At 45.4% G+C, this 27,593-nt stretch overlaps 3 protein-coding genes and 1 long non-coding RNA gene across 4 annotated transcripts in view; 2 read left to right on the top strand and 2 right to left on the bottom strand.

The window, feature by feature from the left end:
- mnat1 (MNAT1 component of CDK activating kinase) overlaps nt 1–13,668 on the top strand; it is a 25,867-nt gene extending 12,199 nt beyond the window's left edge. Inside the window, exons 7-8 of the mRNA XM_029830829.1 lie at nt 3,092–3,213; nt 13,459–13,668. Coding sequence (XP_029686689.1) covers nt 3,092–3,213; nt 13,459–13,573 — 237 coding nt within the window. The 3' untranslated portion in view covers nt 13,574–13,668. The remainder of the gene's footprint in view (nt 1–3,091; nt 3,214–13,458) is intronic.
- Nucleotides 13,665–15,971, bottom strand: trmt5 (tRNA methyltransferase 5). The gene is made up of 5 exons (XM_003962673.3): nt 15,828–15,971; nt 15,121–15,716; nt 14,815–14,939; nt 14,107–14,743; nt 13,665–13,884 (listed from the first exon to the last, which is right to left on the bottom strand). The coding sequence occupies exons 1-5, from the start codon at nt 15,833–15,835 to the stop codon at nt 13,793–13,795; spliced, it is 1,458 nt and encodes a 485-aa protein (XP_003962722.2). The 5' UTR covers nt 15,836–15,971; the 3' UTR covers nt 13,665–13,792.
- On the top strand, nt 15,965–25,005 carry slc38a6 (solute carrier family 38 member 6). Its single transcript, XM_011617531.2, has 16 exons — nt 15,965–16,202; nt 17,830–17,960; nt 18,072–18,145; nt 18,342–18,394; nt 18,505–18,544; nt 20,206–20,284; nt 21,783–21,868; nt 21,940–21,998; nt 22,084–22,155; nt 22,548–22,604; nt 23,091–23,170; nt 23,248–23,348; nt 23,457–23,581; nt 23,692–23,836; nt 24,117–24,211; nt 24,298–25,005. Exons 1-16 carry the CDS (start codon nt 16,122–16,124, stop codon nt 24,379–24,381), a joined length of 1,362 nt encoding a protein of 453 aa, XP_011615833.2. The 5' UTR covers nt 15,965–16,121; the 3' UTR covers nt 24,382–25,005.
- On the bottom strand, nt 24,966–27,593 carry LOC115247896 (uncharacterized). Its single transcript, XR_003886960.1, has 2 exons — nt 27,457–27,593; nt 24,966–25,346 (listed from the first exon to the last, which is right to left on the bottom strand). It is a non-coding gene; the product is annotated as an uncharacterized lncRNA (long non-coding RNA).

The following is a 27,593-nucleotide window of genomic DNA, read 5'->3' as shown; positions in this document are numbered from 1 at the left end:
GTTTAGATCCCTTAATTATTTTTAAGTGTGTTCAGAGTTTAACATCAGTTAAAGGAATCAGAATGTAATCCCAAATTCTCTTTAAAAGCCTTATGTTTCTGCCAGGGGGAGGTGCAATTTAAACAGCTGCACTGTAGCCTATGGAACATTATGTCTGCACCATCTCGCTGTCTCCCGTCCCAGTCTGTCCCACTCTGACTGTATAAAATGCATTAAACCTTAACAGTGGATGATGAGGACTCCTTTGCATCCTCAGAACCAATTGCTGCCTGTTCTGTGAGCCATAAAAATATTACTCTGATTAACAGCAGATGGGTTTTACGGAGGTGAAGTGATTCATCATTACTGAAAAAAACATGGCTTACTGGCAGAGATGACAGATGTGCTGTTTAAATTGATTACGGTATTCAAATCTTCAGACTTATGACTTGTCAGGATCTACCGTTTAATGTTGTTTTCAAAATTCTTTTACCCAAAAGTTTTTTGAACTCAGACTTGGAACTTTAACTGTGTTTGCTGTGTCTCCATCGTGCCAAGTCTATAATTTATTTTTTTTTGCTGAGGGGACTTGTAATATTTGCTGCACTGAAAGCAGTGCCATTTAAAATGACTGAAGTATAACCGTCTAACCCCTCTAACCTGTGAGAGTTTGCCCCAAGCACAAATAGTAATGCTAGTGCATTAATAATGCTCAGGATGAACTCTTTCTGCCTTTCACACATTTATTTTTGCATATTCTGCATGGAAGTATTCTAGTTACATTATTAGGTGCTTGAATGTGGCTGTTGAAACCAGGAGTGACAGCTGTGATAGAGCTCTCTGTTTTACACGGGCACAGAAATGGCAGCGGTCTTTTAAAGACATTACTGGTAGATAATGCAATAAAAGTGTATAATGTAAAACTGGCAGTGGTTAGCACAGTTGCCTCATAGCGACCAGGTTTTGCCTTATTCCAGGTTGGTTCATTTCTACAGTATATTGGTGCCCTCCCTGACTATATGTGGTGGATGGATCCTGCCTGGAAAAAAAGGCAGTTTTAAGCTGTTAAAAATGATAGTTGGCTCGAGACATCGTATTAAAATGTAGGAATACTCTTAAAAATACCATGTCCACATCACAGATTTTGGTAACAAAGATATGTCTTTTATAAGATCCCTTTTCCATAAAAGTCATACAAATGTCTGCTGTATTACTCTTTCAGATGTTGTTTTCCCAGATGGTATTGTTAGTGTCGACAGTAAAGTAACTGGACAGTATATTAAGGATGTTAGATCACTGACGCTGTCTGGGACAGAGGTAGGAGTAGAGGATCACAAGAGGGGAGGAGGAGCACTGCTCCCTATAGTCTGGCGCTATAGTGATTTCCTGAAATGGTTTTATTAAGACTGATGGCCTCAAGAGTTTCACTTAGTGTCACGAGCTAATAATGTGTCCTTAGTACCAGTGCACAGGCTTGCAAGCACCGTGAGCACTCACATTATGTTGCATAGATATTAGGTTGGGATCCGTGTGATGTTGAAAGCAGATGTTTGCGTTGGCTGTTTCGGTGGTGTTTTTTCAGCGTCCCATAGTCCCATAGCCGTTTCTGCTCCGCCGGGCCCGGCTGGGGGTCTCCTCTCTTTCCCATTTTCTTGTTTTCTTTCACCGCAGAATTTGGAAAACAACATTAACATGCTATAATTCACAGCTTTTCGTGGGATGTGATGAGTTCATGGTTTAAAGTTACAGCATAATTATGTAGTGTAGGACCAGAGAGGATCTTTGATGGCACGGCTCTCGAGCTCTAGCTGTAATCTCAATTTCTGAACTACAACACCAAGTTTACAGTGTCTGTTTATAGTTCTGCCTCACCCTTTCTCCCTGAGTATCAGTTTGATTGACACAGTAGGGGATTTAAACACTGATGAAAGTCTGAAACAAGATGGATGGAGAGGCTGGACGAGTTTAAAAGCGGGGCAGACTGACCGAGTTCGGCTCGTTCGGTCTGGATTTCATTAACTTGTGGTAGGGCGCCGCAGTGTTGAGTTGAATGAATGGATGGGAGGCGATAGGAGATCACTGGCAGTTTGGGGTCAAAGGTTGAGGGAAGACCACAGAGAAGTGTGCAGTGATTTTCTTTCTGTGGTTTATATGGTAATGTCTAGCAATGTGAATGTAAAGAATTTAAAGGTTGCCCCCAGGTGATAGCGAGACATGGGGATGAATTGGTGAATTACTTTGATCTGTATGAGGGGAAAAATCAGTTCCTGCGTGTGCCTGCGTATGACTGATCTGTTTGTTTTGTCTACCTGATGGGTGGGACAGATAACCACTGTGTGGTATTTGGAATAGGTGATGAACCTCCAGCTCAGATTTTGGTGGCTTGAGTTCCCCGTGGCTGTGCTCACGCAGGCTGAAGCCTGTGAGGGCAGCCACCGGGCACATGTTACTCATTTAGTTCCATTTCATCGGCTTCCCTCTGACTCCTGTTGTTTATACTCCCCCACTACTCTTTTCTCTGTCCCTTATCTTTTATCTGTCTTGTCTTTGGGTTCCTTTGGTGCTCTCTAAAATGCTTTGTTTAGAGATGACCCTTTAATAAGCAGCTTGTTTCCAACCCTGGGTCATCCTTCGAGTCTTATTGTTGTAACTTTCTGACAGTGGAAATTCCATTTTTGATACTGGAACCCCAAACTGAAGAGTTCTCCAGTGTGTGTGTTGCCATTATCCAGACTTGGGCCAACAAAAACAACAGTAATGTCCAGCAGGATTAAGAACTGGACATTTTAAGTTAGATTTTCATTTGTTATTTGTAGCAAGCCTTTTTCGAACCTGAGAACACTTTTCTTTTATTAGTAGGGTTATCTCCTCTCCTGCTCTGAGAAAGCATAATCACAACTATCAGATTTTGTTTTTGGAAGTACCTTTTAATAATACACCCTCCGTCATCGTCCCAGCTTTGCAGAGTGCACAGTTGTCTTTTTTGAACCAGTTGGTTGAGAACACGTTAGCTGCTGTATTCAAATGAAACATTTTCCAAATATTTTTTTTCCTTTTTGTGTCTTGCTAATTGAGCTTCTCTCGTTCTCTTTGTCCCCTTCTTCCTCTTTAGCGTCAGACAGTGTCTCTCCAGGCTGTACCCAGGCTAGAGGAGGTGCTCTACAAGTACCAGCCACTGCAGGTTCAAACCTACGGACCCCCGGTACCTGAACTGGAACAACTTGGCAGACTTGGGTAACACCACATCCTTATTGTTATATATCACAATTCACTATGGTATTTAGTAATTTGAACAAACAACAAATAAATATAATTTATTAATTAGAAATCAACTTAAAGCAAGTATGATTACTAAGACCATCTTCTAAACTACGCGACAGGTCAAATACCGCTTTATAATACGTTGCAACAAAATGTTTTAGCTCTTTTCTTTGTGAACTTCAAGAGGGAAAGAAAAAGAGTAGGGGGAGAGCTGAGTAAGAGGGGGAGTAACAACCACCACTCTGCCACAAGAAGCCACAGTGCCTCCGCAGGACCGTCCATTAACGCACGCAGGAAGTGCTCTCCCCGACAGCCCCTTTGGGCCAATCAATCCTTATGACGCCATTGGTCCAGGCTTCTGTGACTGTAAGCGATCTGTCAGACAGTCCAGCACCCAGCCATCTGCAGGGCAACTGACAACCCCCTCACCCTGACACTATAGCCTGCAGGCTAAGAATGGACCACCTTTTTGGAGTGAGAGGAGCAATCCAGGGTATTTTGAAGGGGGGGAGGGGGGGGGGGACATGAGCCAAAAATCACCAAGCTCAGATACAACATGTCCTTCACAGGTTGTAGGAGCTATTAGGCAGAACAATTGGTATTATTACTGGTCTTATTTACTGTACATTATGTATGCAGTGAAGTGCTGAGGTCCAGTTTATTTTGACCAGGCTGATCGATATGCAAATGAAGACCAAGTGTCAATTTTTATTTTTGCATGCTGAAGCAAAAATGAGGTAGGAAAAGTGTGTGCGTGTGTGTGTGTGTGTGTGTGGGTGGGTGGGGAGTGTCAGCAGTTCAGAGGTCCAAGAGGACCAATTCTGTTGAGGAAGGAGTCTGCCACAGAGATAAATGAGGCTCAGTACAGTGAGGGACACCAGTCCCAGTGGTGCCGGTCGCGAGCAGCGACACCGACAACTCTTCAGACAAACCACAACTCCCAAGATGCACTGTGTCGTTAAGAAAAAGCAGACAATATTGCTGACAGTTCTGTACCCTTGGCAGTTTATGGTTCTGTGAAATGAGGTTTTGTGCAACTATGTATTTGCAGATACACCAGGACAATCAGCGTGCACACACATGCACATGGGAACACCATCTACTATATTTACCTTCAAAGCTGCGTTTTGTGTCACACACACTCACTCTCACCCCTAATAATGCGGTTCCAGGATTTTGGCTGCAAAGGAATGTCAGATGTGGTAAATTTTTTTTACAAGTGTGTATTGGACCCGCTCCGCTCCGGTCCTATGACCTGTGAAGGGAATATGCTTGGAAGTGTGAGCAGATCTAAATGTGCCTGGGGACGATGAAGTGAAAGTTGCTGTAAAGGGGGCAGGTGGATTATTTTAAAGCACAGCTGTTTGTCTTGGTCAGGGCCCATGGTGACAGCAGCACAACTGGTAATTTTTCTTGGCGCAGCCATCAAGACTAGCGACTTACCCCCCCCCCCCCCCCGGTGGCTTTGGGGGGCCAAAAGATGTCTAGTCAATGTGTTGACTGGAGCCGTGCTTTTTAAAAAAAAAATTCAAATTACTCTTGTTTAGCGTTTTGTTCTCCTCTGTCTTTTCTGTCTTGTCTCTTCACCTCTTAAAAAAGGATAAAAAAATAGAGGTTCTGCATTTTTGCCAGGAAAAAGAAGGGCAATGCGTCCTTTCTATGTCTCCCCCCCCTTTTCTGCTGTTTCTGAATAAATAAGAACTGAGTTATATTAAACACAGCTGCTTCAATACTGAAGCAAAGGAAAGTCTGCAAATTCAGGCAACAGGGGGTCCTAAAAGCCTCCATTAGAGCTTCCTCCACCTCTAGTCCTTGTTTGTACACTAACACGCGTGTCACTAAATGCTCCATCTGTGATGTGCGTCGGTGTTCACCACAGCAGATGTGAAAAGACCCGGACGGAGTCTGAATATTATAATAGCTGTCTGAAGCTGTTCATCAGAGTCACACATACTTGCAAATGAGAAATACGAGTAGATAACAAATGGAATGTTACAGAAGCTAGGTTTCCATTTCCCTGTTTGTTTGAAGATTTGTGGAAATATCAGAAGAGGGTGATGGAAACCAATGATCAAAATAAGCGATATACAATTTTTATGCTCACTCGAAATGCATTCATCCGATTGGCTCTCAGTGTTTTGTTTAGGTGTGAAGAAAACTGGACACATCTTTGATGCAAGCCTTATAAACAAGACAAAAATGAGTTGTCCAGTCCAAAAGAATCTATCTACAGTTCTGTCTGTCGCCACTCTTATTGTTCAGTTTTCCTTTTCCAGCGTGCAACCTCTGCCTCTTCCACTTTTCTATTGCAGCTACAGCATTCATTTTGTCTCCCACCATCTTCCATCAGAAACACAGTAGTATATCTACACCAGCTGAGAATTTCAAATTAATTACTTTTTTGGGGGGGAAACTTTCAAAAGAATCAGATGGATAGAATCAGGTAGCTCAAGCCAAGCAGTGCTCCTCATGTCTTGCTCTCGCTCCTCGCTTTTATGTCGGGCAGTAAAAACCTTTAATAAACAAAATCAAGTACAAGTAAATACATATTGCAGAGGCAAACGGAAACATGTGTTTACATTGACATGGGTTGTTACACGAATGTCGAGTTATAAGCCGGCCTCCTCGTTAGTCTGTGTCCTGTCTGTGATCGGGTTGCTGAACGGAGGCATCGGAAATTCTGTTTAGTGCTTTTGAACCTATCTGGACCCAGAATGACAACTGAATTCATTGTGCCTTTTGTGATTTCATTTATGTTTGTGTGCAGCTGTAATTTCGAAACTCTGACTGAATTGGAATAAAAGACTGACGGGGGTCTTGGAAGAAGACGAATCGTACTGAGGGGGGAAAATAAGGGGAAGAGAAATTGGCTGTAGAGCATTGAAAAATTCAACTCAAACCTCAAGTGCTGACAATAAAAGTGAGCCAGAACAGTTGTTTGTGTTGGCAGAGGTCACCCTGAAATTAGCCCATCTCCCTCTGACAGTGGGTGCTCCACGCATTTTGCCAGATACCATTGTTTTTAATATTCCGAAGGTTTGCCTCCCCCCTCCCCCGGCATTGCTTTCAATAATTGGTGGAAAAAGTGAGGTTTTTTTTGTCTTTCTGCTGGGAGCACTCGTCAAGCATCGTGTCTGTGTCGATGGGGTGAAGGGGAGCGGCAGAGTGAATGAGTGTTTAGTCTGGAGCTCCTCTCCTGGGTATGGACGTCTCTGCATGTGGAAGTAGTCCTCAGAGCTGTTTCTCCCAACAAAGCCATAACGAGTTGCATTCTACACAGGTCCAGCTCAAACTACATGCAGAAGTCTCGGTTTCTTTGAAACGCATACAGGCAGTACTGGAATCACTTGTAGTCACAGAAGGTCCATGTCTAACGTGTACTTAAAGGCCGCCTGCTCACTGTTCTGGTTGAGAGCCAGGGGTTAATGGGTCTCTGAGTGATGCTCTCCTCCCTCTGTGTTCTTGTGTTTTCCAAGCATCCCCTGGCGTCTGTGTGTTTATGTGTGTATTTGTTTGTTTGTGTGGCTTATACTGCAAGTTAAGTGCTTTGGTGGGAGACAGATATGCAAAATAGTCAGCAGTGCCATCCCAGCGGCCTTAGTTTCTGGTTGTGCTGGCTTTGTCTTGCTGGCCTGGCCTCAATCCCATTCCAAGCGCTCCTTCGTTCCAGACCAGATTTATGCTCATATTGTTAGCAGGGCTGCTAAATGTTGCCCTTCGTGTACTTTTGATTTAATTCCTGCCATCACTGAATTAAGACTATATGAGGTTTAAAAGGCATACAAATCACAATTTCCTTTCCCTGAAAGAAAACTCAATTGAGCTGGATATTTTTCTTTTACACTCATTCTGCTCAAACCAGCATTCTCCTTGTGAATTTTGGGGGGGGAAACCGCTCTGTGAATAGCTGTTCTGTGTATCATCGGTCCTCTGATCCCTGTAGGGTATGTATCCATCTGTTGGGCCCAAAGGGCGGAAGGGAGCAGGATCAAAGGTCAGTGACCACAGGGGAGCTGAGGCGCAGCACTGGCATGTCAGAGTGACCTGAGTGATCCGTCCAGTGATGGCACCTGGGAGACATGAGCCGTGTATTCTCATCCTCATATTCATCTCTTCCTCACATAAAGGCCACTTTGGTGAGGGGCTGGAGGGTGAAGCTCCTGTGGTCATGACCTCAGATGACCTCCTTTACAACCAGCTCCCTTCAATACATTTCTGCTGCTATTAAAAATATCCCAAGACACACATTTACTTGTATTTAGGCTGTAGAGTCTCTGAAATCTGACTAGCTGAGAATGGCTTATTGCATACAGGAGATCTGTTGTTCCAGCCACCGCCTGGTTGTCACCATGACCGAGACCTAAAACTGAACCTTGTTTCTCAGACATTTGATCCCGTCTACTTTTCCACCATGTTCTCAACGTGTACGTCACCGTCTTGTGTTACCGGATTAGAGTTAGTTATGTACTGTACAAAGGTAAGTGCCAGTGCTTCTGAGCATTTTGTATTACCAGAGCTAAGAGCTAAAAGTTTGCAACACGGGGGCGCCCAGATTTAAAATTTGCATGGACAAAGAGAGAAGTGTGGACGTTCTGGACCAGCTATTTGACTTGCAAACCTGTCCGCCCCGTCTTTATTATTCACAGCGTAGGCACCATCTTGCTCTGGTGCTCTGCTCAGCGTCCTGGAGGTGCATCGTCTCTTCATTACTAACTCGATCAGAAACTGAGTGGAGTGTGGCCAGCGTCAGATTCTGCACCAGCCCCCACCCAGGCCATTATCCCGTCTGCCTCAGTAAACAGACCATTAACAGACAGAGCTGGTGGAGGCCAACTCACTATTGTTTTCCCTCCCAGAGATCTGTGCAAATATTGATCTTCTCTTGAAGTATGAGTCAAAAGAAGCACATGCTGTAGTTGACTGGAGGCTTTATACATGTTGTGGGTGAATCATTTCTGACCTATAGAACAGGCGGGAAGAAAGGGGGCATTATAGAACAACAGTGGGAGAAACATTTGGCTTGTGTATTCTGGTCATCTGAAAGAGGCCTGCTTTTAGTATTATTGTTTTCTCTCTGGGCTCGGTGCCAGACAGACCAGCAGTCTCCTCCTGAGATGAACTCAGGCCAGGCCAAACCAGGCCACTGCCAATGAAGGAGACACCAGCAGGTAGGGAACTCCGAGGAAAACGGCGTCTCCGGCTACTAGGTTTATTTGTGTCACAAGTTCCGGGTGACAGGGTCGGCGCCCAGCAGAGGGCAAATAGATGTCTTCAGACTATTTTAATGCACACTGATCTGTGTCGAACTTTAAAAAGCTGCCACGTGCCATCTATGTTCATACTGAGGCGCGTCCCCCCCCCCCCCCCTAAAGTCAGGACAAAGTACAGGAAAATTAGCTTTACGAATTTGAGAGTTAATCAAAGAAAACTGTCTAGTTGCACGAGGTTGTTTGGAGACTAAGAGTGCTGATGTCACCTTTCTCTCGTTTGTTTCCCAGGCTTTTTATTTTCTTTGTCCATTGTTGATCTGTTCCCATCTTCCTAATTGAAATTCTTTGGCTACACAGTGTCCAAGGTGCTTCGGTAACTGATATCTATAGAGGGATACCCCTGGGGGGAAACACACTGTATTGGGTCTCTATTTCCTGAACGCCACGTCTAGCTGTCAAGGCTGTGGTTCTGTATGGATGGGTGTGCCTCGTGCTAGCAGCCATTCACTGAATAGCATATGTCCTTCCATTGTTTACAGCCCCATTTGGTTAACGATGACACTGATGTCATGCTATTATCCTTCCTCTTAGTCTGCTCTCGCCCACCCTCAAGCTCTCCAGGGGCAGTTATCAGGTGGCAGCTCTGGAGACGAAGGAAAGATGCTCTCTGTATCAAATGGCTAAACTTGGTGTGTGACGCCTCTGCGAGCCCCGCAGCAGCAGCCACAGGGAGGCGTTGAGGGCAGCAGACAGCCTCCACTGCCACCATCAGGTTAGGAGAAGGAGGTACATGGCAAAGGCACGAGAGAGCACCGGGTGAGTAGTGACAGATGACACCTGGAGCCGGAAGTGAAAATGGGCACAATAAGCCTCTATCATGGGATGTAGCACAGTGTTGTCATTCAGAGGTGGACGTCTCCGGTAATCTGGCGGATGTAGATGAGCTGCTCTCTTGAAGACAGCTAACAGATTGACAGTCACTCCACATCAGAATGTATTTTCATAAGCGTTAAGTGTCACTCAAACCTTCTGTTAGCACTCTAAAAACACTTTCGTCTTGACTAAGTGTTCAGCGATATCACCTACACACACACACACACACACACACACACCCCTTTGGGATGCAGATTCTGTCAGTGGTGATGATAAGATACGTGATAACGGATCAGGGTGCTGTAGGCTCATACGGAAATGATGTCATTGAAATGCCTCTCCTGTTCACACTCGCATCGGAAAACTTGAGGATCTCTCACACAATTGCACATCCAGGAGGAAGCTGCATTCAGTGGTAGAGGGTGACCTCTGACCCGTGGCGATGAAAGGCTGTTGTTGACAGATACAGTATACCTGTGAGAGCCCCCTGTGTTTGCCATGTCTGCAGGGGTTTTCTTTCCGACTGCGGGATTGGAACAATTCACGTGTTCTCCGATGATTTTTATTTTTAAATGAAAAGAAAATTCTGCCTTCATGGTCTAAGTAATACAAGCAAATCCGCAGTTAGATAAACGTATATTGATGCACGTAAATTGTGCTGACACGCGGGGCCAAAAACATTCACATTGCACATTCGCACAATGTGCTCAGTGTGCTGTTTCTCTCACAGGGGTACATTTTCTCTCAGGGTAGAGTGTAGGAAGGAGGGGCAGATGGGGCAGCAGTGCTCTGAGTGAAACCGGAGCTGGCTGAGGAATGCAGGAGGTGTTTTTGGAGAGCTGGAGTGGAGTTTGGGGAGCAAAGGGGGGTGGACTTGTGGGGTAGGTGGGGTGATTAGGGGGTGACAGCTGAGAGCTGACCCCTCCATAATGACAAATCATCCGGCAGGTGTGCAACTCTCCACCCCTCCACTCTTCAGCTCCCATCATTTCCCAGCCAGGAATCCTCCATTGCTGCTGGATCAGAGTGCTAAAGGAAGACTTCCGGACATTCGGGCTGATGCCTCATGACTGGCATCTCATAAGTCAGCCTCGGTTCTGATGTACCGTAGCCTGTGTTGGTCAGCTGCCCTCTTTGTGCACTCACCACAGCAGTTTCTGCTTCTTTGCTTTCATAAACATAACTAATTAGGTTCCGGGCTTTTGGAGCCGTTTCAGGTCGGGCAGGTTTTATTGATTCATTTTTCCAGGTGCCCTTTCTCTTTCCAGAGTTAAGCTACCTGTCTGCCTGAAAGTCTTCATTTAGAATTCATGAATCACGCTGACGACAAGCTGAACCCGAACAGGCTCTCCTCATTTCGGAAAGTAAAAACAAGCGCTGACCCCGGATCAGTCCGGGTGATATGAGAGCAGACAGGTGCCAAGCTGAGGTAGAAAAACATGTTGGTTCAAATTTGGTCTTGTGTATTGTTTAAGGTGGATTCAGATGGCTCCATTGTCCCGTGCCTGTTTTCTGTGGTTTCTATGCCGATTAAATGTTTTCTAGCTGAAGCAGCCATTGTAGCGTTACAGGACCTTCTTTCCCATTAAGCCTGGGTTTCCACAGCTCTCCGTAATCCAGTTCCCTCCGTCAGATGGAGTCTAGACAAGAGAATGTGCCCCAGTACTGTGGTATCTACGATTTTTCAGCCAGCACGTCCTTTGCTCGGCAACAGCACCACTGATCCACACGCCAAGAGGACCCACATGTTCTTCGCCCACCACCCATAATTGTTCCACACTTATCTTTTCACTTTGCATTAGAGATGGCGCTCACTGTGCTTTCCAGACAGCTGGAGAAAGGAAGTCTCCAAAAGTTCCATTGGGAAAAACACTATTATTAGTATTACCAAGAGACATTGTCCAGGTATTCAATGTTCCAGACCCAAATGGAAAGAAGAGACCAATGTAAATCACTCCTTTGAGTGTGCTTACTAATGGAAAACCCCTGTCGTGTTGCCTCATGGCAACTGCAGGTTGACTCGCACACTGTCTGCCATGTCAGTCAGTTGTCTTCATCACCTGCACCCGTCTTTTCCCACTCTGCCCCCCCCAAGCGACATAATGGGCCAATCCAAAGTGACCCATATTTACCCAATAAAACGAGACTTTGAAAAGACCAATATCAGGTTGCAGCTAATGCTTCAGTGGGGCCCAGAGAGTGAAAGATGTTACCGGCTGAAACGGCTTGGGTTTCAGAGCCCTGCGAACAAAAGGCAGTCCAGTCCTCTGAGAGAGAAGGAGACAGAGTGGATGGGGGGCTATGGGGAGGGGGCAGCATGTGGAGAGTGAGTCCACACTGTGAAACGGTAGCGTCAGAGGAGCGTCTGTTTCACGGTGGTGCGTGTGCGTGTCGAACATCGTTTTATGAGTGTTTTCGGGCGATGCATACATTGATGTGTTTCATGTTGATGCACGTCGGTTTTTCGCCAGTTTCAAAAGGCAGGTTTATCTTCCAGCTCTGTACCCACACGCACATGCCTCCGTTTTACAGATATAGACGCTGTGTTAATGGCGCAGAACTGAACCAACCCCGGGTGTTAGGGGTGAGCAGAGGGCGGTCAGGGTTGGTTTAAGAGAAAAGTGTTTGTCAGGATGACACCCAAAGGTGATTTCCCTTTTATATACTCCCTCGTCCTTCGACTCCCCCTAGCCCAATAATACCACTCTTCCTCCTTCATGTTCACTTTTTGCTCTCTTGCTTTCTCCCTCTCCTTAGGGGCAGGCATGTATAAAGTTACACAGAGCTCTCAGCTTTCTTGGAAGGAATGACCACATGAGTAGCTTGGGGATTAGATTAGCAGGAAGAGCAGACTTAGCTGGGCTGTAAATAGCCCACTTTTTTCACCATTAAAAAGGCCCAGTACAATATAATCAATAGATAGCACTCATCTGATGCAGGAAGCCATATGAGAAGACCTCCCTCAAGAGCTCTGAAGGACAGGCTACAGCAACTTGGGCCTAATGAAGTTATTATTAATCATTGGGCCTCCTGTTTTGAACTTGCCTGGTGTTTCTCTAGCGGGTGATGAGTGGGCTTTGTGTTCAAAACCTGAATGACATCTCTTGCTGCTCTCTAACACTTTGCATTGTAAGGCAGGACAAGGTCATCTCGTGTGATCTTCATCATTTGGCTTTTTGCTCGTCATTCATGCCAGCGAGGCGTTTCAGCTTTTACGAATTGAAGAATAGGGTGCGTAACAAATGGAGCAAATTTTCGAATCATAAATACTCAGAAGCAAAATATGATCTGTCGGTCCCGCTCTCTTGTTCACACAGACACACACACACACACACACCCACCTCCAGTCTCCCAGAGCCTCCCCGCAGGTGTTGGGTTACTCTGTAAAGCAGCTTGAATGGGCAGACATCACAGAAGGCTGTCTGTGCTCTTGATTTCCTCTCCACTTTGAAGTTTCCTCGGCTCATAGGAACAGGGGCCACAAAGCCTGACTCGTGTGAAGGGTTTGAGCCCTCTGCAGGGTGGGGCGTGTATGGGGGAGACTGCAGTGACGGGCCTGTCCTCCCCTTGGTCTCAGTTGTGGGATGTCAGCAATGGGTAGAACGTTTGCCTCCTCCTCTCTGGATGAGGGGAGACGGGGAGAGAGGTCAACCCCCTTACACACAAGTCACATGCAGACGGACATCGTTCACTGTGGACGCACGATGTGGAGCCTAAATTAACAACACCAATGTTTTTCTGTCTGTGCATGGCTGTGAAAATAAACAGTGACTTTTGGCTTTGCTTAAGAACCCGAAAAAAAGGTCTTTGGTAGGATACATCTGTGAGCACTTAAAAAATAAAAGACACCCATAATACTTTAATAGAGCCATGTTGGAGAGGCTTTTAGGCACAGGGTGTTCCAGTGTTAGTGTACGGGTACGTCTGTCTTCGCTGATCTCATCAAAGGGCCACAGGGTCGCAGAGAGCCCAAAAAAAATAACTTCAAGTGTGGATTTAATGAAGAGTAAACTTACACTCAGGTTTCAGAGGAACTTCTTTTAAAGGCAGCTCTCCGGACTGCCAATCAGTCACAGTATTTACAAAATGGCTCACTGCTGTTGCTAACCAGGGCTCCCCTTGTGTCTGTGCTCAGGTATTTAAACCACGTGCGGGCTGCCATGCCACAAGACACAGCTGGAGGATACACCTCTGCTCTGGCATGTCAACGAGCCATCCAAGACGCACTCAGTGGACTCCTCCTTTTGTGAGGTTATAGGTTGTACAGAATGGTTGTAAGGATGTACATGTTTTAAATATTGGGTTCATTTTTTATGTAAATAAATCACAGAATGTCATGTGCCAGTTTGCATGTCCTGGATTTATTTAAAAAAAAGGGCTGTTTTAAAACAAATGTTTAAATAAAAACACCTGTAATAAAAATGTATCAGCTGAACCAGCTAAAGAAAAGTTTCAAATTAAATATGACTTTAACCTTCTGATACCGATGAATGAATATAACTGGCAGAATCTGCAGCTTCTTCACACTTCTGCCTCTTTGGAGCAGGTTCTGATGAGGAATCTGTGGATAAACACATTGTTTTTCTTCAGTCCTCTGAATCAGTTAAAGTCTGAATGAGTTTTTCTGACAGCAGCTACATGGTCAAATCCTTTCTGAATGAAATTTTTCAGGCTTATTATAACTACAAGATACTCTAGTGACATCACTAGCAATATTACTGATCACATTTGTTTATATTTGTTTAAATGGTCCCTCTAAACAACTCCATGAAGAGAACCTCACCTGTCTGTCCGTGATCACCGCTGAAGACCACCTCTGTAGGGAGTGAGAATCTCACACACAGCATATCTTTATTAGGAGCAACGTTGCGCACAAAATGAACAGAACTTCGCCCCTCCAGGGGGAAGCCAAGACTGTGAGACGCTCTCTTCACCACATCTGTCTCAGGGTTTTCGTCCTTAGAGAAACAGTAGCAGTACACTGTGGGGAGGGTCCCGTCGCTGGGGGACTCGTGCAAAAGGCCCCTGAAGGCATCCAGGAACTCCAGAGCCAACGCAGGCAGGTTCATTACAATATGAACCCTCATTTTTCCCTTCAACAATGCAGGCAGCTCCTGCTTCAGAGGTCCCTGGATGAAGGCTCTGCCGTCCAGGTTAAAGGTCCGGACTTTGTTCTCTACCTTGTTGAGTTTGCAGTTGTGCTGCAGCCACCTGTGGGACTCGGGGTTGAGATCGTTGGCTACAACGTTTGCACCTAAGCGGGCGGCGGGGATGGCGAAAGGACCAACGCCAGCAAAGACGTCAAAGACTGCGTCGCCGCGTTTGACGAGCTCCACAACACGCTGGTGTTCTGTGCTGAGCCGAGGATTCCAGTAAACACGAGAGAAGTCAAACTCGTATGAGACGCCGTTCTCTTTCACCTGTAGTATAAAATGGGTGGTGTTAACGACCAAACAATGACCCATATGGCTCTCAATATGACTGAACTTACTTTGGCAACCATGTTCTCTTCCCCTGCTAGCATCTCCATCTTGAAGTTGCGATAGGTGGAGTCAATGATATTTGTCTTATTGACCACACAGGTAATTCCAGGGTTTTTGTCTATAATGACTTGACCTGCAATGGAAGCAACTGCTGCTTAATAACTATTATAAATAGGAGTTGAATACTATGCTGGTCTAAATACTAATGTTTGGGTGTTATAATCTTTAACAGAAAATACAAAACTCTTCATATTAAATGTTTTTAAAGGCTGGTTTGTCACAGGAGTAGGTTTGAGGGCACCTCTTTCTCTCACCTATGAGGCTCTTGTAGGGGAGTTGGTGCTCTCTCAGGTTCATGTGTGCGATGTGGCCCACCCGACTGAATGCAGAGGTCACATCTTGACCTTGCGGAAGCACGGCTTCCAGGACCTCCTCTGTCTTTAGGTTGTGATAAGTGAGTTGGAGCTCATAGTTTTGCAGCTCCTCGGGCACATCAAACGACCTCAGAGCTTCGGCTTCATCTTCACTGAACGAGGCTGCAGACGTCACTTTGTGGGGGTCCAACAAGACCAGACGGAAGTCACTACACTCCTCTTTATCGTGTATCACTCTGGGCAAACCTGGCCGCTGGATAGTCGACTTTTTCAGGCTCTTCACCACTTTATTTAACACCCCAGTTGGCACCCTCAGAGCTGGGACAGTAATAGTCTGTGTGAAGGCCTCCCTGTCCAGACAAGTCATACCTCGAACTTGTGGAGGTGGGCGGTAGATTTTCTGCTCCATTCCTTTGACGACACCGCTAGCAGAAATTAAAGCTGACACAGAGACCGCAGAGCAGAAATCGACGACCGCAACGACAGAGTTTAGATTCCTTCGCATGAATGTAGGTGAACAAGCGCGAGAAACATACCTGGAATTACAGAAACGTGCAGAAACAGAGACAAAAAAACACATATTGTTTTACCGTAACGTTACACCGAGCAAAACTAAAATACAATAAGTGTAATTATTGCGTCCTCACCTCCACATCCTCCGTTTCGGGCATGCCTGTATTGCGTCATCAAAAGTCGACCGAGTACGAGTGATGATTGGACAATGGGACAGAACGTTAACACGTGATTGGGCAGAATTTCGTCTGACGTATATTGAGCGACAGCAAGGTGTGATCACGTGACCTGGGCGACACAACAGTCCGCGGTTGATAAGATCATAACAAGTATAAATCTAACTTTATTTAATCATGGTATCATAGCCGAGTAGCTACTCTGGCCGCGCTGAGTAAATTTAGAAGATTTTTTGTAGTTACATGTAAAAAATGAGTATTAATGCAACCACGGATGTTTATAGTGAAAATGGAGTGGCAGAAGGCACCGAAAACACACCTTTATTGGGAAATGTAAGTATCTAAATGTCTTTAACCCACTATAAATAATGACAATTTAAATTAACTGATGCAGTCATTTTACCTTGAAGCTATCTGAAGAAACTTCTGAAAAAGAATGACATGAATCACATGATTAGTTTCTTCCTTTCTGATTTCTGCCTCTGTCAGCAGATAAACCACCACAACAGAAAATAAGCTACAGAATGTCTCTCTTCAGTGATATATTTATATATAACATAGATGTCATCGAGTTGATATGTGACACTTGGAGTTCAACGTGCCGCATTTTTGACCAGCTTGGAGCCCTTAAATGAAAACGAATTTAGCCATTTAAAACTTAACCTAACAGAGTCACATGATCAAAAGTTGTAAAGGAGGAAAGGTCTTGTGTTGTTCCAGAATTTGCTCTGATTATTAACACTATGGTTATAAAGAAGTCAGAATCCCTTTAGTACAATCCTATCAAAGATTCACTGCCTCATATAGGGCAGCGATTGTTATTTCATGATTTAGAGCTGCCAATGTGAAGTGTTTTCTATCATTAACTGATAAATAAAAATCTTCATGTCCCAGCACAATGTTTGGACACACTGTGAACATTTAAGCTAATTCTGGTAGTTATTAAATATAGACCCATGTAATGTTATTAGCGGGGTTGTTATCTACCAGTAGAGGTTGACATTAGTCATTTTACCTATGATTAGATCAGTCAGTCACCATGTTTTCTGTGCTGCTGATGTAATTAGACACACAAAGGGGTGAAAGTGTAAAGCCACTCAAGTTTTAAAGTACCCATTGTCATTTTATCGTATTTCTTCATGCATCTTATCCTGGGAACCTGTTGACTTGATATATGCTGTTACAAGATGTAAAACAGACACCAGATTAAATTAGCAGTGTCTATATTTAGCATTATAAATCACTCCTCAATCATTATTGTTTGTCACATTTCATACAATAAGCTACCCAAATTCCCTTACAGAGGTTAAAAACACTAAAATCCAACCCTCCCACCCCCACATATATGCACACAAAGATAAACAAATACATATACAGTCCAGTCACATACACATTCACACACACACACACACACACACACACACACACACTCAACATCACACACACAGTAGCTGTCACTCAAGAGGCATGGTTCAACAGGAATAAAATATAAAACCTGCATATCTGTATTATGTTGATGTACAGGTTTGTTAGATTCTGACCTTAAACATAATCTGCTACAGTTTTTCCCCAGGTTTGTTTTCGGTCCTCTAACCCAGGTTGAATCAGATTCATCATCCTGCAGGTCAATCCACGTTTGTTGTGACACTGACACCAGAGTTGCCACTCGTTCTCTCTAGGATATCCCCTATTAGTGAGGTCAAGCATTTTGGGCAGCTCCTCTTATCCTGAGCTGTGGCAGCTGTCCCAGAGGCAGCAGCTCAAATGCTTCTCAATACATTTCCTAATTTAACATGCCAACCACAGTGTTGTTTTGTGACATCTATCACCAGGGCTGGACAGTTGTTCATACTGTCAGGTGCAATTCTATTAAAGCTCTTGATTTGATATCAGTTTTCTTTTCAGTTCCTTCTGCTTCAGACGCACTAAGCTTCTTTACTCACCTCTGTTGTATGTGTAGGGACCATCACAGACCAGAGTCAGGGGGGCATCTTTTGTCTCCTCTGTGTTCAACCTGATGAACGCCATCATGGGCAGTGGGATACTGGGTCTGGCATATGTTATGGCAAACACCGGAGTGGTCGGGTTTACGTAAGAATGCGCAGTTTCCATCACATTACAGTTTGAGTTACAGCTTTGTGATAAACCAAACATTGTAACATCCTACAATGATGCTAATTTCTGTGTTGTACACCTCTCAAGCATCCTGTTGACAGCAGTGGCCAGCCTGGCAGGGTACTCTATACATCTCCTTCTGAAGCTGTGTGACCAAACAGGTGAGAGAAAATCAATGAACATATGGGCTCAGAATGGATCCCAGTGAGTTCATGCAAAGAGATTTAATATGAACATTACCCATTACTTCTCTCTTCTTCTATTTTTTTGAATGAATTTACTTTAATGCTTTCTACACAATTCCAGTCATGTTGCTTGAGTGCTAGATTCAATTTGTCTCTGATTTGACTCTCAAAGGCATCAATTCATATGAAGATCTTGGAGAGAAAGCCTTGAAGAAACCAGGAAAAGTAAGCTGTGTATCTGATTACTGTCAATTTTTGTTTAATTTAAAATAATGGGAAGTAAAAACACAGGAAACAAATTCGAACCAACTGTGTCTTTTTAAATTTCTTTCTAGGTTTCTGTTGGAATTGCTATTATCATCCAAAATATTGGTGGTAAGTGTGTCCACGCTGTATTTATGGTCATTTTGTAGGCAGTGCCCCCTACTGGTCAGCACTGGGACTCAGGAGTGCTCCCTTTTCCTGTAAGACTATTATCTAAATTGTCTGATAACCTTTGACCATGTAGCTGCTGTCAGTGCTGCCCCTCCACCTCCCCTGAAACCTGACTTCAGTCCTAATTGATCACTGATGGTAAACCCACCCACTATTGAGTAATCTAATGGGACCCTCTCCCCCCCCCCCTTTCTCTCTCTCCCTATTTCTCTTGGCCACAAACGCCGTCCCTCAGACGGGGGAGAGCTGAGGTGATAGCTCCTCTGCAGTCATTAGTGGCACAGCTGAGTGGATTATTGCTGTGCCCTCTGGTATGTCTGTGGCTTTCCTAGCATGGGGTTGTGAGTGTGAGAGTGTGAGCCAGCACTCCTGCATGCATCTGTCTGCACCCCAGGCCTGTTTTATAGGAGTGCAATTAGCTTCACTCTGAGTAAACATTCATCTGTTCTACCAAAGCCTGATGGGCCAATTGACCTTAATTAGTAACCAAACCAGGGCCCTCACGGTCTGCCCCTCCCCCGGCCCTAATGAAATGGAAGTGGCTTTGTCTTTTGTTGAACATACTCTCCCACTCTGCTCTAACCACACTCATTTACATCAATCTTTTTGAAATATATACATGTGTACATTTCCTTTAACAGAGGACTCTTGTTTAGAAATGTGAGTATTGTCCCACAAACAATTCCCATTTCCTCATTGTGTTGCTTACAGTAACCAGCTGCACAATATCTGCTGTCTAATGCCTGCTGTGTCTGTGTGTGTTTGTGATTAACTTTTGTGAGGAAACCTACTGCTTAATAATGTACTCCTATTGACAGGGTTGAATGCTCATTAATGCTATTAGTGTTTGAGAGAATGGCCGTCCTTGTGTCTGTGTGGGCTGGAGGGTTATTGGAGGAATTTCCTTTATAAATAAAGACAGGATCTAAGGGATTATGGTCTAGGTTTATTTAACGGCGAGCGCGAGACCTGCCCTTGGGGGCGATGAGATCCCAACTAACTCTGGCTCTGCTTCACTTCACAAATTTAAATCCCCTTGCCTTCCCTCCCTTTGCATCTGACCACACACTGCATCAAAACTTCCAGTCTCCGCAGCCAGTATTGCCCCCCCCCCCCCCCTTATGTTTTTTGGAGTGCTGGTAATACCCCCTCCAACATGCTCTCCATCACCTTGGTGATGTTGAGCCTGTCAGAAGTAGATAATGTCCCGTTTCCAAGTGAGGTGGGGCAGGAAACGAAATGTCTGGATTAGCATCAGAGATCATTATTGTTAGCATTCCTCACATTTCTCCATCCAGGCTGCACCTCCGCGTCTCCAGCAAAGGGCAGACCTGCAGAATGTCTTCTCCTCTGCAGTGAAGGCTTTGCGAGTGATCCCTTTGAGCTCCTGCCCCGCCCGTCTGCATTAACTCAGAGCCGCCGATCCCCTACCACCCTGTCTTCCATTTCCTCAGCAGTGGAGCTCACACTCCCTCACACGGCAGTTTAGGATCGCTTGTGGCAATATGCTGTTTTATGATTTAACGGTTCGCTGCGATTCCATGATATGTCTGTTTATTTGATTTGGGCTTACACTGACCCTCTTTCCTCTCTTTCCTCAGCCATGTCATCCTATTTGTTCATCTTGAAGTCAGAGCTTCCTGCAGCCATCAGTAACTTCGTGAGCTCAGACGGTCCCGGGTGCGTATAGACGGCACAGATGCCTGGTTCTCTCATCATCGACAGGGAAATGTGACTCAGTGCATCCCAGATGAGGGAATAACAAAGTGGTTCCTTTAGCTGGCCCAAGATAACAGTGAGTCACTTCTGACTCCAGATGATTCCCCCCACGCACGCACGCACACACACTCAGACACATGCACACTGCAAACCTCAGTACTGTTATTTGGTTGGTGTATACTCAATCGGAAGCATACTCAGAGGAAACCTATTCAACTGAATTCCTCCGCCATCATCATCATCAGTCCGCGTTCCATTGGCCTGTGAGGACGAGCCACCGGCTCCTCATCTCAGGCCAAGACTGTAACGCCAATAGCTTTATTATTGGTCACACTGGTTTGAGCACAAGTTTGAACTGCCCCCAGCCTGATCCATCAACATCTGAGCCCTCCACACGCAGCTGCTCTGTATTACTTCTCTCCTTTTCACCCCCAAATCTCTCACACATGGTTTGGAATCAGACTTATATCGCTTTGGCCATTCTAATTACAGATCGCTGTTGAGGGAAATGAAAGGTTTCTGTTAATGACAGCCGTCGCTTTCTCAACAGAGACATAATCCGTTCCTCTTAAGCTCAAATTAATTAGTTGACTTACAGTATATTGCTACACTCAAATCTTCAAGTCACATAGAGCATGAAATTCCCCATTACACCTTTACAGTAAGTTTAGAGATAACGATTTGAATAAATCCCCCATGATTGTGGTGCAATCTGGTCGAATAACATGCATCCGAAGCTGTGGTCAAGTGCTCCAGCTAAACTTAAAGCACAAGTGATTGGCCAGGAGAGAGTCGGGGGTCAAAGCAGAGACCTTTTTGACAGCCAGTTACGGAGCAGAAACGGTGTAGATGCAGACACAAATCCGTCAGCGCCTATGGTAATGCCACAGCTGTGAAACTGCCAACCAAGGGTCAGTGAGTGTTGATGTGGGCAGAGCAGGTGCTGCTGACTGTGGGAGCCTAGTAAAGAGAAGTGGAGACAGTCCCTCATGACCCTCCCTTTTGCAGTCCCGCAGGCAGCACCCTTCCCGCCTGACCCTGACCCCCAGAGAGGCAGCATGCCTTCCACATGTGTCACCTCCAACCACTGCATCTCCTCCTCCAGCTCCCCAAATCCTGAATAAACTGCCGAGGCTTCCCCTCAGCATAGGAAAATATTATTACCCCTCTGAAAAAAAAAACCCCGGCAAGGGAAATGTGGTCTCGAATGACAGAGTGGCACAGAGTTTGCATGGGAATTACATAATTGTTATGGTTTGCAAGAACTAAAGTCCTTAATTCACAACACATGATGAATCTGTCGCTGTGTATTTAAGCACGAAATGGAGGCAGAATTCCAGAGCGTAGATTCGTCTTTTTAATTCGTGTCATCCAAGGCAGGACTAGAGGAGACCGTTACAGGAAATGTGGCGTGATTCATCTTCGGTCTTTTAATAATTTATGTCCACTTGTTTTTCAGAAACGCCTGGTATGAGGACGGCAGGTTGCTGCTCATCATCATTGCAGTTTGTGTTGTTCTTCCTCTGGCAATGTTGCCCAAAATTGGTAAGAAACTAGTTGAAATGAGCATCTTGATTCACTGGTTGGATGTTTTTGACCAGTTTCTACCTTCACAGGCTTCCTGGGCTACACCAGCAGCCTCTCCTTTTTCTTTGTGCTCTACTTTGTTGTGGTGGTGAGTCTCAGGTTTCCTCATTGGAACCTTTTATTTTTGCTTTTTTATGCTTTATTTTTGTGACCTGCTGCGTTTCCCCCTCCAGGTTGTCATCAAGAAATGGTCCATCCCTTGCCCTCTGCCGAACAACGCGACTGCAGTTTCAAATGACTTGCAGGTGAAAAAAACATCAGTAATAAGCGCACCTTTGTTTATCTATGCGCTCTGCAAGTTGGACATATGCAGTGTGGAGGCTGCAGGGTTATGATGAAAACCTACAGGTTTGTTTTTGCTGCTTGTTCCGGCTGATGAGGACCAGAGAAGGAAAAGTAGTTGCAAGGCCTGAGGGGAAGGAAGTTCAGCTGACCTCGCATCACTCTGGAAATGACCTCCGGCCTTTTGGAATTATACAAACCGTAGTACGGCTTCAAACCTGGCCCGATTTCCTTTAGACGGCTGTTTCCCCTTCCGCTGCAAAAGCCGACTAAACGTTTCTGCCGTTTGCAGCGGGGCTGCAGAAAGCATCTCCTCTCAGAAATAACCCTCCCTGTCCTCTCCTTGTTTCTGCAGATATCCAATTCCACTGACTCAGACTGTACGCCCAAATTGTTTGTCATCTCCAGCAAGGTACGGAGCACCATTCCCTCTCTTGTCTCTGCGCTGCGCCTGCAGGACCTGCGAGGCAGCCAGTGAGAACCTGTTGAAAGTAGTGGTTGACCCTGTTGACAAGTCACACGCCTGTGAAAGTTTGGCCTTGTACGTAAGGAACGTCAGTGCGCTCTGCAGCTGCCGCTCACATTTATGTCACACGTAAAGGCCACGAGCACATGTGGCACGCAGAAGCACGTTTGGCCCTTCTTTTTTAAACAACATTTTGTTTCGTGGGAAGATATGAAGTCACACGTGGAGTGTATAGTAATATTATATAGTAACTTCCACTGAATCACTTCCTGAAAGTCCACATCTGAATTGTGCATTGTCGCTGCCTGAAGCCCAGATGGTAAATTCTGCTACAGAAACCGCACCTTGACCCACTTACCCCCTCACTCCTGTGTAACAGGGGAAGCTGATAATTTGTTAATGACGGCTCTCTTCGACTGATGTGTGTTGCAGAGTGCCTACGCCATCCCCACCATGGCCTTCTCCTTCCTGTGCCACACGGCCATCCTGCCCATCTACTGTGAGCTGGACCGGTGAGCGCGGCCGACTCCCACCTTTACCTTCAGCTCTTCGCCAGCCACGCACTCATCATGCTGCTCCTATCTTTCAGGCCGACTAAAAGGAGGATGCAGAATGCTACCAACATCAGCATCAGCCTCAGCTTCATGCTGTACATGATCTCCGCACTGTTTGGCTACCTCACCTTCTACGGTAAGCCCGCGCCTCTGGCTGCAGACGCCGGCTGCAGCTGCACCCCCCCCCCCACCCCCAGTCATTAGTGCTTCTCTTCTTCTCACCGTGTGTGTCTCCTGTTCACAGCTCATGCCGAGTCCGAGCTGCTGCTTGGCTACAGCACATATTTGCCTCGGGACGTCCTGGTGATGACGGTTCGATTCGCCATCCTGATTTCTGTGTTGCTAACGGTGCCCCTTATTCATTTCCCCGTAAGTGCGCCGACTCGCCAGAATCATCGGAACAAAGGCAAGATTTGTGCAACCACACTGTATTTTTCCCCCTTTGCTGCCTGTATGTGCTGGATCTCACGATCCCGCAGGCACGTAAAGCTGTGAACCTTCTCCTGTTCGGCGTGCGACCCTTCTCTTGGCCGATTCACATCATTACAACTGTATCCATCCTGGGTCTGGTGATGCTGATGGCCATCTTTATGCCTGACATCAGAAACGTGTTTGGAGTTGTAGGTATGTGGTTTTAGTTCTCAAAGATGTCGGAAAAGATAGTATAAATGGAATTATTATTATCATCTATTATAGATCATCTCATATCTTCTCAACTTTAGACATCTAGAGACAGACTGATCTCAGTGAGGATATCAGTAACTCCACAGTTATTGATCGTGTTGACTAAAGTCCCAGCGTGAATAATTCATGCTGCCTTGCTGGCTAGACAGGTTATCAGGCTGCTGCACTCAGAGACGCAGTATTCTGTAAAATTAAACTGGTCCTTCTGTTTCTTTTCCAGGCTCCACGACATCCAGCTGCCTTCTGTTTATTTTTCCAGGCATTTTCTACCTGAAGATCAGCAACCAACCCCTCAGATCTGTGGACTCCATTGGGGTAACGGCACAGATATATGAAGTGTTGCTAAGCAGCTGCAAAAACAGGTTGCACTCTTGCTAACTGGGTTTTTTCTGTGTAACTAGGCTGTTTTTCTGGTGGTTTTCGGCGTGATTGTGGGAGTCACCAGCTTCACAGTTATTGTCATCACGTGGAAGTCGAGCGCCTAAGACGAGCTGGGCTTCCTCTCCAGAATGTAAGCGCTTGACCAAAGATGCAAACAGATTCCAGTCAGCATCACTTCAGTGCGATTACTTATGGAAACACTATTGTTTTGTTTTTATTAAATGTTATTTGTGACAAAACCTAAAAACCAACAACAATAATGATTTTTTACTTGCTCGTTTTTAGACCCATACTGAGCCTACGGTGTCCATTTCCATTATGATTTTTTTTAACCTTGTTTTAAGTCTTTGATGCTGTTCTGAAAAATTGTCATGCACCTTATGGAAATGTCTCTCCACAGATGTGACCTTTTTCCACCTTTTTTATATTGCACATTTGAAAGTCGTCTCTGATTTATGAGCACAAACGCTCAGTTGCAGTTACTGTTCAGGACCAAAACCTGTTTTTCTAGTTATGGGTCAAACTGGTGGTGGAGGTGTTTCTAATTCTGCTTTTTATTCTATAGCTTTAATGAGCAAGAATGTGATTTGGGTCGCAGATTGTCTGATGTTCCTTCTGTTTGGACCATTTTTGTTTAGACTATCCACATGTTGGTGGCTTTTAAAAAAGGAATACTATGCATGTTATTGTGTACTGTCATTTATTAAAAGGGAAACTGTCCACGCTGACATGACAGCTTGCTCATTTAACCGCCAGCATGTCTCTATCCATTTTGTGGGAAGCTCATCAGTCTCACATGTCACATTCATGAGCCTGCGTTTGATTGGCAGCCACAGTATTGATGTGGAGCCCCGCACCTCCGTTGTGCTGCAAGTTCAGCCTGTAGCTAATGAAAGCCACATGCCTGGTGTGTTTTTAATCACGATGCTGTTTAGATTGTCTTCATGCAGCCTTTGGAACCTACAGGCACCAGACTGCTGCTTTTAATCAAAGGAATTACGCAGACCGGACCCAGCGTCCCTGCAGAAAGCGGCGGCTGCCCACTCTTCATGCCCTCTGAAGGAAGGGTCTGCAAGCGCAGGAATACACGCGTGTCACTGCTTCCCATCCTTCTGAAGGTTACTGAGGCTCAATCGCGCCCCAAAATATATATTTCAAACGTAAAGCGACAGCTGTTACATTCACTGTCGTCAGGAAAGGGCAGTTGAGCTCCTCTCAAATAGCAGTGCAATGTGGTAGACACAACATTTTAGTATAATTAAGAAAATCCATTATGGTGCTTGCTCGTGATGCTTCATATTTATGTGTTCAGCTTGTCTTTTGGGACCCATAAACTTTCTGTCACCTCTCGGACCTCCTGCCCCCCCCCCCAGAAATTAAATCGGCCATGGCGCTGCAGCCGAAGCCATTTCTAACACAAGATTACCACCTAGTGTCAAACTGGGTTCACTCGGCCGCTGAAGTCTTCATCCTCATCTCGTTGACATTCCTCTGTGGGTTTGTAAGAAAAAAAATGAAGTAGGAAGAGACAACCAGATGCTCCAACTTTACTCTGCTCATGTGTGGGAACTGAGGCGTGTTTTCTCGGAGGCCTGGCATGCGTCCTCGGCCTGAGATGGGAGTGTTTTTGTTTTGTTAAACTCATTCACACTCCGGGCCCATGTTCAGCAGGATGACAACACCATCTCCCAGGGTTAAAGGATGGGAAAAGGCAGAGGAATGATGTTCTGAGGAAACTAATCCCCTGTTGGCAACCTCTCTGTATTGTTTTAAAAGGTGTTGCCTGGGTGCTTTGAAAAGGTCGCTCTGTTGTGGTAGATGAAAATATTTTGAGCTTTTCCAAACTGGTTTGACCGTAATTACCAGAGCTTATAATTTGGGTCTGTTAAAGCTGATTTAGGCCACAGATAGAGGAGAAAGCTGAGCTAAAAGTGTGTTAATGTCACTTCTTACAGTTAACTGAGGGACAGTTGGAAGTGCTCATTAGATGTAAAGAACTAAGATAATTTCACACCATTTTCATACATTATTTGTTGAATCAAGATTTAATTAACACACACATACACACGTGTCTATGAAATCTTATTTTCATGGCCCGTGCATAAGGATTTCAAGATTTTACAGAACCCAGGTACTGGCCTCTTGCAGCATTAATGGTTGACCACATTTGTTTTGTAAGATTTAAAAGCTATTTGTTTACTCTTTATCTATGTTTGTGCACACAGGTGTGTGTTTTAGAGCTGTAAGGCAGGACTACTGAATACAAAATCTTCCTCTAAATGGTTCTGTTTGACCTCAAGGTCATTACAGTCTCTCTCAAATCAGACCTGACAGACGGCAGAGCAGGCCAGTGCCGAATTTCACTTCCTCTTCCTCTCTGTGTCTCAGTAACAGCTCAGGAACTGTGGCGGAGCTGAGAACATCCACATCTGCTTTCTGTTTACCCGCAAAATCTTGTTCAACAGGCATTCCTGGCTGAAAGGTACTTAAAGGTCTTTTCACATAAGCCTCGGAACGCTCGCTGGCATGATGAGTGCTTTTCCCTTTAGTCACGGCGGCAGACTGCATCTCATTGACTGCCATGGCTAAGCCGGGGTCGTCGCTGATGAAGCGCTCGCCACCTATAATTTTCTGTTTCCCCGCCCAGCCTCTGATACTTTTCTGCTTTGAAATCAATTTCCATGCTCTATCGGGAAACCTGTACTGCAGTTGGAGTGCTGCTCGGACTCTGCAAACAACACATGTTCCCATAGGGCGCGATAAGGATGGCGGTGGACAATAGTGAACTAAAAATTGGGCTTATTTTCACTGATTTATTTCTGAGCCAGCGTGCGACACGTGCACCATGTGTGTACGCGTGTGTTTCATCCTTCAACATGTGTATCAGAGGGTCCCAATTCCAACCATATTAAGCCTTCATGTGCAACAAATATGCTGTTTTCTTCAGTACATACCTGTCCGCCGTGAGTCAGGGCCAATGTAATCCCAGCAACACAATGGCACAAAATAATCTCCAAGGTTGCCGCTACTATAGTCAATATGACACAATGGGCGATGGAGAGGAAGAAAATGTTTTTACAGCGTCAAGACTGAAATCAAGGCCCAGTTGTAGGTAAACACAATCTTTCAAATAGTGCTGTGGTGCTGGGCAGGGGTGGGGAGGTAGGAGGGCTACTCACAGAGGCCCAGTGGTCAGCGGCGCAGCGTGGGGCTCGGTTCCCTGCAGTCCCATCAGCCCTGGGCTGAGCTCTTAATGCGCCCCTGACGCCTCGCTGGCGCAGGGGCCACGCTGCCTCGCATCTGGAGCCAATTACCC

Source organism: Takifugu rubripes, chromosome 2 (assembly GCF_901000725.2).
Source record: "Takifugu rubripes chromosome 2, fTakRub1.2, whole genome shotgun sequence".
In the NCBI taxonomy this organism is placed as follows: domain Eukaryota; kingdom Metazoa; phylum Chordata; class Actinopteri; order Tetraodontiformes; family Tetraodontidae; genus Takifugu; species Takifugu rubripes.
The sequence above is the reverse complement of the archived record's forward strand: the minus strand, read 5'-3'. Positions and strand labels throughout refer to the sequence as shown.

What these genes read in the sequence shown, in the direction of transcription:
- trmt5 (XM_003962673.3), bottom strand. An exon ending in AAGAGAACATGGTTGCCAAA is followed by an intron (nt 14,744 to 14,814) that starts GTAAGTTCAGTC and finishes TTTATACTACAG; the next exon opens with GTGAAAGAGAACGGCGTCTC. An exon ending in CGGTGATCACGGACAGACAG is followed by an intron (nt 13,885 to 14,106) that starts GTGAGGTTCTCT and finishes GTTTATCCACAG; the next exon opens with ATTCCTCATCAGAACCTGCT.
- slc38a6 (XM_011617531.2), top strand. Translation starts at nt 16,122, where the DNA reads ATGAGTATTAATGCAACCACGGATGTTTATAGTGAAAATGGAGTGGCA. An exon ending in CAGTTTCAAATGACTTGCAG is followed by an intron (nt 22,156 to 22,547) that starts GTGAAAAAAACA and finishes TTGTTTCTGCAG; the next exon opens with ATATCCAATTCCACTGACTC. An exon ending in ATCTACTGTGAGCTGGACCG is followed by an intron (nt 23,171 to 23,247) that starts GTGAGCGCGGCC and finishes CCTATCTTTCAG; the next exon opens with GCCGACTAAAAGGAGGATGC.